Here is a 13,944-nt window from a genome sequence, read left to right on the forward strand (position 1 = left end):
GCGTCGGAACCGCAGTGGAGGTACACCTGCCTCCACTAGTACGCTGTCCATAGGGCTGGTGCGGAAAGCACCAGTGGCAAGGCGTATCCCGCTGTGGAGAATTGGGTCCAGCACTCGTAACGCAGATGGGGATGCTGAGCCATAAGCCAGGCTCCCATAATCCAGACGGGACTGGATTAACGCCTGGTAGAGCCGCAACAGGGTAGAGCGGTCGGCGCCCCAGCGGGTGTGGCTCAAGCATCTCAGAGCGTTGAGATGCCGCCAACACGTCTGTTTAAGCTGCCAGATATGAGGCAGCCAAGTCAACCGGGCATCGAAAACCACCCCCAAAAACCTGTGTGTCTCCACCACAGCAAGGAGTTCGTCGGCAAGATAAAGCCGCGGCAAAGGATGGACTGTTCGGCGCCGGCAGAAATGCATAACGCGGGTCTTGGCTGCCGAAAACTGAAACCCATGCGCTACAGCCCAAGACTGCGCCTTACGGATAGCGCCCTGTAGCTGACGTTCAACAGCTGCAATGCCAGTAGAGCTGTAGTAAAGGCAGAAGTCGTCAGCATACAGGGAAGCGGAGACAGAATTTCCCACGGCCGCAGCAAGCCCGTTAAGGGCTATTAAAAACAGACAGACACTTAATACAGAGCCCTGTGGCACACCGTTCTCCTGGACGTGGGAGGAACTATACGAGGTTGCGACTTGCACGCGGAAGGTACGACACGACAGAAAATTGCGGATAAAAATCGGCAGAGGACCCCGAAGACCCCATCCATGAAGTGTAGAAAGAATGTGATGACGCCATGTCGTATCGTACGCCTCCCGCATGTCGAAAAAGACAGCGACCAGGTGCTGACGGCGGGCAAAAGCAGTACGGATGGCCGACTCCAGGCCCACCAGATTGTCGGTGACGGAGCGGCCTCTACAGAACCCACCCTGAGACGGAGCCAGAAGGCCCCGAGACTCCAGTACCCAATGCAAGCGCCGGCTCACCATCCGTTCAAGCAACTTGCAAAGAACGTTGGTGAGGCTAATGGGACGGTAGCTGTCCACCTCCAGAGGGGTCTTTCCAGGTTTCAAAACGGGGATGACAATGCCTTCCCGCCATTGCGACGGAAACTCCCCCTCGACCCAAAGACGGTTGTAAAGATCGAGAAGGTGCCGCTGGCAGTCCACTGAAAGGTGTTTCAGCATCTGACAGTGGATGCCATCTGGCCCAGGAGCGGTATCAGGGCAAGCAGCTAGGGCACTGCGAAATTCCCACTCACTGAATGGAGCATTGTAAGATTCCGGGTGGTTGGTGCGAAACAAAAGGCTCCGACGTTCCATCTGCTCTTTAATGGAGCGCAAGGCCTGGGGGTAATTCGCAGAAGCGGAACTCATAGCAAAATGCTCTGCTAAGCGATTTGCAATGACGTCGGAGTCAGTACAAACGGCTCCATTCAGTAGAGCGCAGGGACGCTGGCAGGGGTCCGATAGCCGTAGACGCGTCGAATCTTGGCCCAGACCTGCGAGGGAGTGACATGGAGGCCAATGGTGGACACATACCGCTCCCAGCACTCCTTCTTGCCTTGGCGGGTGAGGAGGCGGGCCCGCGCACGCAGCCGTTTGAAGGCGATAAGGTGGGCTAAGGAGGGATGTCGCTTGTGACGCTGGAGCGCCCGCCGGCGATCTTTAATCGCTTCAGCGATCTCAGGGGACCACCAAGGCACAGCCTTCCACTGAGGGGACCCAGAAGAACGGGGAATGGCAGACGTGGCGGCAGTAACGATGCCGGTGGTGACCGATTGAACCACCGCATCAGTGTCATCAGTAGAGAGAGGCTCAAAAGCGGCAGTGGAGGAGAACAAATCCCAGTCAGCCTTATTCATAGCCCACCTGCTAGGGCGCCCAGAAGAGTGACGCTGTGGTAGAGACAAAAAGAGCGGAAAGTGGTCACTACCACACAGGTCGTCATGCACACTCCATTGGACAGACGGTAAGAGGCTATGGCTACAGATGGAAAGGTCAATGGTGGAGTAGGTGCCATGCGCCACACTGAAGTGTGTGAAGGCACCATCATTTAACAGCGAGAGATCGAGCTGCGACAAGAAATGCTCAATGATGGCGCCTCGACCTGTGGCCACTGACCCACCCCACAGAGGGTTATGGGCGTTGAAGTCGCCCAATAGCAAGAACGGTGGCGGCAATTGGGCGACCAGTGCAGCCTGGACATGCTGCGAGACATCACCATCCGGTGGAATGTAAAGACTGCAGACGGTAATAGCCTGTGGCGTCCACACGCGTACAGCGACAGCCTCTAAAGGCGTCTGGAGAGGGATAGACTCGCTGTGCAGAGTGTGAAGGACATATATGCAGACGCCACCAGACACCCTTTCATAAGCTGCTCGGTTCTTATAATAACCCAGATAGCCACGGAGGGCGGGGGTTCGCATTGCCGGAAACCAAGTTTCCTGCAGAGCAATGCAAAGGAAAGGATGAAGGCTGATAAGCTGGCGGAGCTCAGCTAGATGGTGGAAGAAACCGCTGCAGTTCCACTGGAGGATGGTATTGTCCATGGCGGAGAAAGGCGTGACGGGACGGGGAAGGCAGATTACGCCGCTGGGTCACCTGCTGCCTCCGATTGAGCACCCGTGCTAGTGCTATCCATGGCGTCTGAGGGACCGGCGAGATCTAGGTCCTCAGCGGACGCCAGGATCTCCACCTCGTCCTCAGACGCAGAGCTGGAAGGTGGCAGTGGGGTGGCTGCCACCGCGAGTTCCTTGGGCTTAGAGCTCTTCTTCTTTGATTTCTCACGCTGCTCCTTGGGTTTAACTGGCTGGGAGGGCTTCACCGATTCAGTCTCCGGGACTGAGGAGGATCGTGAAGCCCGTCGACCAGCTGATTGCGGGCACTTATGCCACTGTCGGTCGTCAGCCTTCCCACTGGTGGAAACCTGGGAAGGGAGGGACCCGAGGGACCCCTTGCGAGCGTGAGAAGCCGAAGAAGTTGTGTCTTAACTTGTCACTTATTTTTTTTATACCATCATTATCACAGGGACAAGGTGACATTGCTGTTGGAGGACAAACAGCTTCTGCATCAAGCTCTGCTGCAACACGTCACTCAGGTTTATGACAAAGACAATGGACACTAATCTGCTCTGCCTTTCACAAGTTTGATTCAGTCACAGAGGGGTGAGTCAAATAAAGCCTCCAGCTGTTTCAAAACTTTGTGGCCTACAACATTTTGGTTTATGTTCAATGTTCATATTTATTTTCTTGGTTTGGCATAGACATTTTGTGCATTTGCATTAAGCTTTTCCCCCTTACTCAGCCTGTATTGGTTCCTTTCCCAAAGGTCATTACCGCTTTTGATAAGTATTTCGACTCCCAGGTGTTGGTCGCCACTGTGCGGTATCAGTTCTTGTGAATGAAATGACAATCTACCCAGTCCTATTGGCAATGTTTCATGCAGTTATGTACCTTTAGGACACTATTGTTGAATATGTTACTGATTCCCGACTTTGCACACAAATCCTCAAACTATCAGACCCCTCACTTGAGGATGTCATTTGTATAATTGAGGTAATTGTTTGACAATGGCAATGACGCCTCCTGTGGTGAGAGCTCTTGACACCTGTCAGTCTTCTCCATATAGCAGTTCTGCCGGGCCCTGTAAACAATCTATGGCACGCCTGCAGCTGCTGTGCATCGGCAGACAAATTGCAATTCTGCCCTCATAGCTACGTCACTCATGGGTAGGGACACTTGCTGGTTCCACAGAAACAATTATCTGTTTTGCAAACAGATTGGGCACATCCGAGGTATTTGCTCAATGAAATTATGAGGCACATGTGTTAACATGGCTGCCCACGATTCTGAAGCATGGATGTCAATCAAGTCAGTGTCAAATGATGTGGTGTTCCTGAACCATTTGGTTTCTGAGGAGTTGTTTCCTGTTGAAACCTGCTACAGCATTTCCTCAATGCATGAATCATCCTGGCTGTCAGTCCCCTTCAGCAGCTTTCTACGGTTGTTTGTGAGCCAGAGAAACTTTTATTCAGCTGTGTATTCAAAACCGGGATGTCCAAATGTAGCTGGATGCTGGGTCATCCATTATGTTGATTAATAGGTGCATGTTCAAAAAGTTCGGCTCCCCACGGCTCGAAAATCCAACACAGGTTCTCAACACGTACAATGGGGACTGCATGTCTTCTACAGTGGCACTACAGATCTACAATTAAGGCAATCCCAATCACAGTACTTCATTCTTACAACAGTTATAACAATTTTGGCCTCAACTCCTTTGACATCTTCAGCCTCCAAATCTCAGATAATATGGCAATGAACAATTCCCTTGTCCACCATTACAGCATCACGAAGCTATATGACAAATACCATCAGTTATTTCAGGACGCTTTGGATGAGGCAAAAAACTTTTTTGCCCGCATTACCTTGAAAGATACTGCCCAACCACGATTCATCAAAGCACAAGGTGTCCCCCACGCCATCAGAGAGGAATTTGTGGCAGACTTGAGATGTATGCAGGATCTGGGGGTTATCAAGCCCATCTCTGCAGTCAATGGCTGTCACTCATCGTCATTGTCAGAAAATCAATTGGACAACTCCATCTTTGCACAGATTTTAAGTCCACCATCAATGCCCACTCTGTTGTGGATTTGCACCCTCTCCCTCACTGCAAACAGTTAATGGACAAATTACAAGGGGACATGCTCATCTTGCCGACTGATCTCAAGGACACCTATGTGCAACTCTAGTCACATGATGTGATGAAATCCTTCATTGTAATCAACACTCACATAAGGCTGTTCCAATGCCAGTGACTACCCTTTGGCAGAACTTCTGCTCCGGTCATCTGCCAACAGTTTTTAGAGCTACTGATGTCGAAGATCCTTTGGTGCTCCAAATATCTGGACACTGTCATCTCTGGCAGTACTCCAGAGGAGCACCTCTGGGACTCGGAATGCCTCTTCTAAACCCTCACTAACGCAGGACTCCAAATGCAAATTTTTCTGTACCCAAATGGAATACCTCAATCACGCCAATGACTCCCACAGTGCTTGCCCTTCTGCCAAATGCTTGGAAGCAACTTGGAAACTCGTTTCTCTGAAGAATCTTGTTGAACTCGAAGATATCCTCTGCAAGATCTCATATTATTTTCGCTTCATCCCTAACATTGCTCAGACTGCAGCCCCTTTCATTTTCTAAGAAACATGTTCCCTCTGTCTGGCTGCGTCAGCAAGAAACGGCTTTCCAGACATTAAAAAAGTCTTGCTGTGCAGCAGATGTCTTGTCTGCTTTGATCCTATGAAACCTGTGATTCTTTCAGAAGATGCCTCCTCCTACAGCAATGGGGCAGTTCTGTCCCACAAGATCAGCGCCACAGACCACCCAACTGCTCTCACACTGAAACTGCTTAACAAAGATCATGTGGCTTAACAAAACTCACGTGAAGTGTAGTCGACTAGAGAACAAGGCCTTGGCAATCATCTAAGGCATTTCCCAGTTTCATCAATGTCTTTAAGGATGGAATTTTTTCCTGGTAATGGACCACAAGCCTCTCACCAATTTATTCCACCCAGCCAAAATTGTGCCTGTCCAACCAGCAAAAAAACTCCAACATTGTGTGCTTACCCTGGTCATTTATGAAATTCTCTGGTATGCCACAGCAATGTGAATACTTTTATCTCATTTACCTATAGGATCAGAGGCAGAGTTTAATTCTTCTCAGACTGCTTGCTTTCACATTGATCAGATCGACGAAGCCACAGTGCTTACCTTTGTAATTGACCAACGTAAAAGTGCTACGGCAACAGGTTAGGATGGTACCCTCAAGCTCCTTCGCCAGGTTATTTAGTCAGGCTGGCCTGTGGATAGGAAGTTACCTCCCAATGAGTGTCTTAGGTGTTGGGTTTCCCAAGAGGATGACTTTTTGGTCCAAAATGGAGTTGGCTCCTACACACACCTAATGAACAGACCTGGCTGCTGATACCAGTATCTCTGCAGCAGCAACTGTTGGACTTACTTCATAAAGAAGATTGAGGCATCGTCTGTATGAAGCAGGTGGCCAGACGGCACTGCATATGGCTGGGTATGGACACATGATTACATATTGGAAGTGATGCACTGAGAACCTGCCTGCTCCTTATCAGCAATTGTCTAACTGGCCCCAACCAGACACCCCTGGCAACGAATTTGTATTGGTTTCACAGGAACATTTTGGGTTCATGATGGCTTCTCATACTGGATGTTTTTTTCAAATTTCCTTTTGTGGTCCCTATGCATCCCAAATGTTGGCCAGCACAATTTGAGCTATAGCAACTATATTATTCCAAGGGGGATTACCAACTACTATTGTATCTGATAATGACCTGCAACTGATTTCAGCTGAATACATGTCTTTTTGTAATGCCAATGCAATCACCCACATCAGATGAACACCCTTTTCACCACAATCTAACAGTGACATGGAGCAAGTCATGCATAATTTTGAGGTACAGATTTTGAAATTAAAGCAGTCCCACTCCAAGGAAAATGCTCTGCTCCTGTTCTTCTCAATGTAATGTAGGCCACCTCAGGGAGGTAAGTCACTGGCGGAACTTCTGCATGGCAGATCTCTTAGAAGTACACTGCACCTCCTCATACTTCTCAGTCCACAGGCACTCTTCTGTCTCTCACAAAATTCCAGGCCAATGCCAAAGTGTATCATCAGGGTCTTTAACGGTGGTTATTCATGGGAACCTGGGATTTAGTCAAATCTGTGGGGAGAGTAACGAGAGTAACCCCTGTTATTCAGGATTGATCAGGACACCATCATCGCAGACCTTTCTGTTCCGGAGAATGTTTGAGCAGACAGTGTCTCCCTCTGCGGGTAACATACCAGCTGCCTAGCGCTACCAGAAAGGTTTCTGCATCACAGCCACATTCATCACCGCCCTAGTCACCTTGGCCAGGGGTGCTGCACTCTCCATCACAGCAGGCTCAACCAACACAGGCCCTGGTGTGGCTGCCTCCATCATTGCACTCTACGGCATCACCACCACTGCGGTCACCACCATAAACACCAGTCTTCTTGTCATCTCAGCCACTGTCCTCTTCACCGTCGGCTACCGAGATGCCCCTGGATGTGGATTCGCCTGTATCAGCGGGGGATTGTTCACACCAGGAAGGGCAGCAAGTGCATTTTGCCACCAGTTTTTCTGGGAACCTGTGCAGCGAATGCTGGAATGCAGGTCACCCAGCTCCTAGTCTGACCTCATCGCCCTGCCTCCAGCCCGGACCACCCCATCATCGTCATGGCCTCTCAAAGTACACCATCCCTGTGAGGCACCTTGTGGGAAAGTGTGGTATCATCAGTGCCTACACCATGGCACCTGTCGCCACATGGGTACAGGTCACACAACACAATGCCCATGGGTCAGGTGTTTCCGTCTCATGTGCAGCATTACCCAGCCTAACAGTGTAAGCATGGCCCCTGCACATAGCTGCCTCTGCGGAATCTTGGCAACACCCAGACGGTGGCATCACCTCACGTAATAGCTGCACACTGGTGCTGCTCCAACAACGCCGTGCCCCGCCACTCTGGACTCACCAATTCCTATGCTGCCAGAGCTCCATAAGCGCACATGGAACCACACTCAGGCAGTCTCATCCTGGATTCTGCTATTGATGTTACCACAATGCCATAACACTTGGATCGCCATCAACTGGACTTTGACTCTGCTTGGAGCTAGACTATTTCGGAATTCCTTCTACTTGGTGTCATCCATAGACTTTGATATTAACTGTCTCCATGGTAGAGCTAGCCACTCATTTAAGTTATGTATAGTTCTGCCTTCTTTCTTCATTGGCAAAGGAATAAACTGTGTTGATTATTCGTGCCTTTTGTTCTTTGTTCTACCTTCATTCATGGATACAACAGTAAGGTTAACCAAAGCTTGTTCTGTAAACAATGAGATCAGTAGATGTGAAGCACATTGCCAGACTGGACAAGAATATGGAATAAAACTGGCTGTATTCTCTTCAAGGGAACAACACACTTACAGATAAAGCCACAGGAGGCAATTCAGTCAATCTAGAGCTGTTTGATTTTGCAATAACGTAATTTATAGACAGATTCCTAAGCTTTGTAAATATGTCAGGTCACAAGATGATATAACCCCAGCGGGACTAATTCAAATGTCTTCCTACGTTCAAAAAAGGAGACCTGAAAAATCGTGATAACTACCAAGGAATAAGCTTACTAAGCTCAGCATATAAAATTGTTGCCAATATCATCAAAAATAAATTGTACAGACATTATAACCCCACTGTGGGTAAGGAGCAAAACGGCTAATAATATTCAGGTTACTTCCAGTACAGGCACCCATAGATCATGAGTCACTCCTAGTGCATTAGTGTGCTCCTCTTTTAAACTTAGTATTACAGTCACAAGAGGAAATATTTGTAATATAGTGACATTTTATGACTTTTTAAGTGTCTACATATCATATATCATTTATCCACAGCTTCTTGTTTGTCTGTTCTTATGTTTTGTTTGTTATCTTTTTCCCTCTCTTTGATGTCCCTGTATATGGCACTGTACAGTGAATAAATCACTTTATTTCTTACAGTTTCGCCATCGCTTAACAAACTATTCCATGCTGCTCTTTTTTCATTACCTCCTGGATTGCTCATGTCTTTTTGTTTCCACTACTGTGTTATGAATTCAAAGGACAGGCTAACTGCAAAATGTCATGTATGGCAACTAATTTACATATACTTTGAATGAACTTGTTCAAATGAAAAGCTATCGCATTCTGTTCCGACATGCCCCCAAACACCTTTCTTTTTTTTGTGCCCAATTCCAAAATAACAGAACTAATATCAATCATACAAAATCTATTAGTGCAATATATTGATGTCTTTATACATTGTCTACAAGCCTGACAGTAAAATCCTTTAAAATCTAAGTTGTCTAGGAAGTACTATTCTGGCCATATTCCTTTGCCAACAAATAATTTTATCAGAAACAATTTAGACACTACGAAATTCTGTTGCAACATTGCCGCATTCCTACTTGAATTTTATCATGTTCTCACTGATTTACCCCAATTAATTTAAAAGAAAAAGACAGGAAAATTAGAATGAGAATACACATTTATGTTCATACCGTAATTACTACCCTGAGGTGGTTGTCCAGGCCCCTGACTGATGAAGCTGGGACCAGTCCCAACAGATGTAGTGGTAGGGGGTGACGGTCCATATCCTCCAGATAACTGCTGTTGTGCCTGAGGCTGGGAGGGTGGTGGTTGTTGCTGTTGCTGCTGCTGTTGTTGGTGTTGCTGCTGCTGCTGCTGCTGTGACTGTGGCTGTTGCTGCTGTGATGGCAAGGAACCAGGTGTTTGCTGTGGTGCTCCTCCTTGTCCATAACCTTGCTGCTGTGGTTGCTGCTGTTGTTGCTGTGATGAAGGCCCACTATATGTGGTACTTGGTGCACCTGGTGGGTAACTACTACCCTGCTGTGGGGCAGAGTTTACAGACATCTGCTGTGGCCCAGTACCAGTAGTTGACTGTGGTGGTTGAGGACCTTGTTGTTGTGTTTGTGCAGATCCCTGTGTTGCTTGTGGTGGAGGTGGTGGTGGTGCAGACTGTGATTGTCCTGGGGCCTGTTGTTGTTGTTGCTGCTGCTGTTGTTGCTGCTGCTGCTGTGGTTGTGGTTGTGATGGTGGTGCAGTGCCCTGCTGCTGTGGTGGCCCTTGTTGTTGTGATGGTGGCCCTTGCTGTGGTCCTGGTTGTGGTCCCTGTGGACCCTGCTGTGGTCCCTGTGGCCCCTGCTGTGGTCCCTGTGGCCCCTGCTGGGGTCCCTGTGGCCCCTGCTGGGTTCCTTGTGGCCCCTGCTGGGGCCCTTGTGGCCCCTGCTGGGGTCCCATTGGAGGACAGTAACTCTGTTAAAAATATCATAAAATACATCAAATCTGCGAGAAAAATTAATTCACACAAAATGAATGATAAAGAATAGGTTCAGAAATATTTAATATGCTTTTGAATTTGCAATGTATGAATACTGCTGTGGTTATCAACACAAATATACTTCGTATTTCAACAGATACCCTGTGGCTAGAAAAGAGAGATCCATACAAAATAGACTTATTTTCTGTCTGCCAGTCACCATTTTTATCTAAAAATTATTCGTTTTTAGCAATGTCATCCATCTACAGATCATTTCTCATAGTTACAGCGTAACAAGCGTTAAGAATTGCGTTTGTATTCAAGGTGCCCCCTACATTAGGTTGGTATACAAGCTCGTAGCATTTTTGTTTTACATGACTGTTCCCTGGTTGCTATGGGTTTCTTTATCACCTGTCTTTTTCATTTGCTGTTTGAGTTTATGTAGTATCATTTTGTCATTTGGAGATAGTGAGTAGAGCTGTGGATGTTACAAATCGGAGAAATCAGAACATTCCTGACATATTATTTTGCACTATTTATGGGGATTATGCCACTGGAGACAGCACGGCAAGAAAATGGTTTTCTCATTTTAAGCAGGATTGTTATCACACTAGTGACTCTCTCTGCCCGGGAAGATCTTCAGAGTTTGGTGCAGATAATTTAAACACATTAATCCACAATGACAGACATCATTGTACTTGAAAATTGGCAAATGTTATGGGAAAGGTCCAAAAATCAGGTGTCTGGGTATGCATGCTCAAAGCCAAAATTACAAAAATCAGCAGGTGGCCATATGTGCACCTCTCCTTGATCGTCATCAACTGACCCGTGAACAACACTGACCATTCCTATCCTGTATTGTTACTGTTGACGGAAAATGGTGTCTTTATGCTAACATAAGGAAAAGAAGGGAATCGCTGAGGCCAAACAAAGCAGCAACTCCCTATACAAAGACCCGCAACCATCCACAAAAGGTAATATGAATCTTGTGGAACAGTGACATGGTGGTGTACTATGAATTGCTTTCGCAACCATCACTGCTGACATTTATTGTAAACAACTGAGACATTTTGCAGATGCCAACCAAGAACACTGCACAGGAAGACTGCATGAAGTAAAGTTACTCCACAATAACACAACCACATTCTGCTAGACTGACAAAAAGCACTATACAGGAGTTTGGTTGGGAAGTCCTTCCACAACCACCTTATTGACATGTTCTTGAGTCCTGCGATTTTTCACTTTTTATGCTCTCCATTTAAAACCACCAAGGAACTTCCTTTCCAGATGAAAATGCACTCCTAACATGGGTTGAGAGTTGAGAGTTCTTTGCCTTTAAACCACGTGACTTCTATAGTCACAGATTCGAAAAGTTACCCCACAGTTGGCAGACTATTGTAAATAGTGAAGGAGAATATATTGATGCCTTAAGTCTCTGTTATGTATATATGTTGGGAAAATGTTTCAAACATATGCACCAACCCAATAGTTGTCAAATGATATTTTTATTACAATCAGGGATGAACACAGTAATCAGCTGCATATAAATTTACATTTTATTGCAGATGCAGCTGGATTTCAACTACAGAACAGCCATCATCAGTGCTAGAAAGAATAAGAAACACAGGGATCAGATATTTGAACTGATTACAACAAGAAGCATTTTAGCAGTTGCTCAGTTTAAATATTACACGACAAGACAAACATACCCTTTAGTAGTGAGTCACTCAGACCCAGAAAGCTTGTCTGTGCACATTATTAAAATGACTTCAATCTGCTCACTTCACAAAACTACACAGCCAGCCACAGTGTAAGCCATACATAGTATGAGGTGTCCCCTATATTAGTTGCCATTTCATTACAATACACATCAAATCCTCATAAAACAACAGCAGAAACTACCTTCCTCAGCACCTTTAAAAATTCTCTCAAAAATTTTGGCATACAAACATATTTGTGCTCTTTTTAACATGCAGCTCATCTCTCATTCCTGCAAGCTCCCCTAACTGTAACTTGCTCACACCCACTAGTCCTCCACTGAAAGTTGCTCATACCCATCCACTCCCACTTGATCATTCTCATTCACTCATTCAGCCCAACTCATTGGCATTATCTCTTTGTGTCTCTCAAACAGCCACTGTCTCTTGTCTCGTGGCCACAGTCTCCTTCGCTCTATCCTACTGCTTCTGTCTCCTCTTTCTCTCTCTTACTGCTAATATATCAATCATTCCATCCCACTGCTGCTGTCTCTTCTCACCATCAATATCTCTCTTTCCCTCATTGTTACTGTCATACACTCTGTCAGTCACTATCACTGGTTCTCATCCACTTCCACTATCTCCTTCTCTTTATTCCTCTCCCACTTGCATTGTCCCCTTCACTCTTTTCCAAGCACTGTTCTGTCACTGTCAACTATGTTCCACTTTCACTGTGTCCCTCTCTTTTTCTCACACCGCCACTGTGTCCTCCACTCCTCCTGTACCACAAGCACTGTCTACTACCTCCCAGTATTTATTACTTTTCTGTCTCTTTCCCACTGCCACTGTCTCCTTCTATCTTAGTGTTAAAAACTGCAAATCCAGTAGTATGCCAAAGTTTTTGGAAAAAATTTTAATGGTGCTGGGGAAGGTAGAATGAAGCAGGTGGTACCCCACTGTTCAGTCAGAGTCTTTTAAAAAAACAGGAGTGTATTCGTCTTTTCTGTGCTCCGAAAAGAGCATTTTTCCACTGGCTCTCTTCCTTTCCCTGCTAAAGCAGGACATACTACTTATATGAAAAGAGCGTTATAGGTCAGCAAAAGTCTGGTGGTTTACTTACGTAAAATTGAAATAACACAAATCTAAATTTATAGTTCAGACCAAATGTTACATGCATAAAAATTTTGCATGTGTTTCAGTATTACAACAAGGGGTTCCCAAAATCCTTCTGATGATAATGGAGACAATTGACAATATCTTTCTCTGTGTTTATAAACTATGTTTCGCCTCACACCAGATGTTAAATGTGTACTTTACATGTACAACTGGGATAACTTTGAACGGATAAAAATATCAAAATCAATAAAAATATCAAGAAAATTTTCACCGCTCTTAGAGATTGGGATCTTAGGAATATATCGTAAACATTTCAGCCCAGTTGCTGTGCATAGCTGTCTTGAAATCCACAGCACAGTTTTGGTACCCTAAAGCCATGTTTTTTGGGTGTTTCTTGACAACAGACAAAGATTTTTGAAAACAAGAAGATGCCACTTATAGATAAATGCCTAGAGAATATACCATTAAAATTTGAGCAATTTGCAGCAGTTAGTTATTCAGATATCTGCTGCCAACAGTAATAAAATTTTGAAAAATACTTTTTTTGAGTTTCTCAGTAACCTCCCATGAACTAAATGTTGCTTCCACAAGCCCCTTAAGGCACACCATAGACCACGTCTATTGCAAAAAGAATGAACTAATTACAACAATGGTTATTCTATAACTATAAGACATGATCTGAAGATGATGACATTGCCCAAAACTGGTCGTTTTGAAATAAAAACAACAACTGACAAGTAGAAAATAAGTCTATTTTGTATAAGTAAGGAATGCAGATAACTCTATGTGACAAGTACATCCAGCTGATACAGACAGATCTATTAAAGCAGCCACTAATAAATATTCATCACTGATGCTACTGTAAAGTGCCCCACTCTAGACAACAAAATTAATGGAAACTGAGTAGCACACATTCTTTGTTGTTATATTTCACTGTATCAAAAGGTAAATTCATTTTTGGGACTGAAAATCCCTTGAAGTAATTTGCTGATGTGTGAAGCTTTCATACAGATGTTTCTGTACTTCAATCACATCAATATAAAGGTATGGCCTCCCAAATTTTTTAACAGTTTTGTTATCAGAAGCAGACTGAAATTTAGCCAATTTCTTCCTTTGAGTTCACACTTATATCTAAAACAACAAACCCTTTCTGCAATTACACACTTATCAATATTCTGAAAAAATGGTATGTTTATATGCGGAAGCAAAAT

General features: G+C 45.4%; 1 protein-coding gene across 2 annotated transcripts in view; it reads right to left on the minus strand.

Annotated features, from left to right (window-relative positions):
- The window catches only part of LOC126457078 (trithorax group protein osa-like), a 111,907-nt gene that overhangs the window by 29,851 nt on the left and 68,112 nt on the right, over positions 1 to 13,944 (minus strand). For both annotated transcript variants that reach the window (XM_050093081.1, XM_050093080.1), the window contains exon 6: positions 9,142 to 9,916. In XM_050093081.1, the coding sequence (XP_049949038.1) occupies positions 9,142 to 9,916 (775 nt within the window). The remainder of the gene's footprint in view (positions 1 to 9,141; positions 9,917 to 13,944) is intronic.

The sequence above is a fragment of the Schistocerca serialis genome, chromosome 2 (genome assembly GCF_023864345.2).
Source record: "Schistocerca serialis cubense isolate TAMUIC-IGC-003099 chromosome 2, iqSchSeri2.2, whole genome shotgun sequence".
NCBI classification, from domain to species: Eukaryota; Metazoa; Arthropoda; class Insecta; order Orthoptera; family Acrididae; genus Schistocerca; species Schistocerca serialis.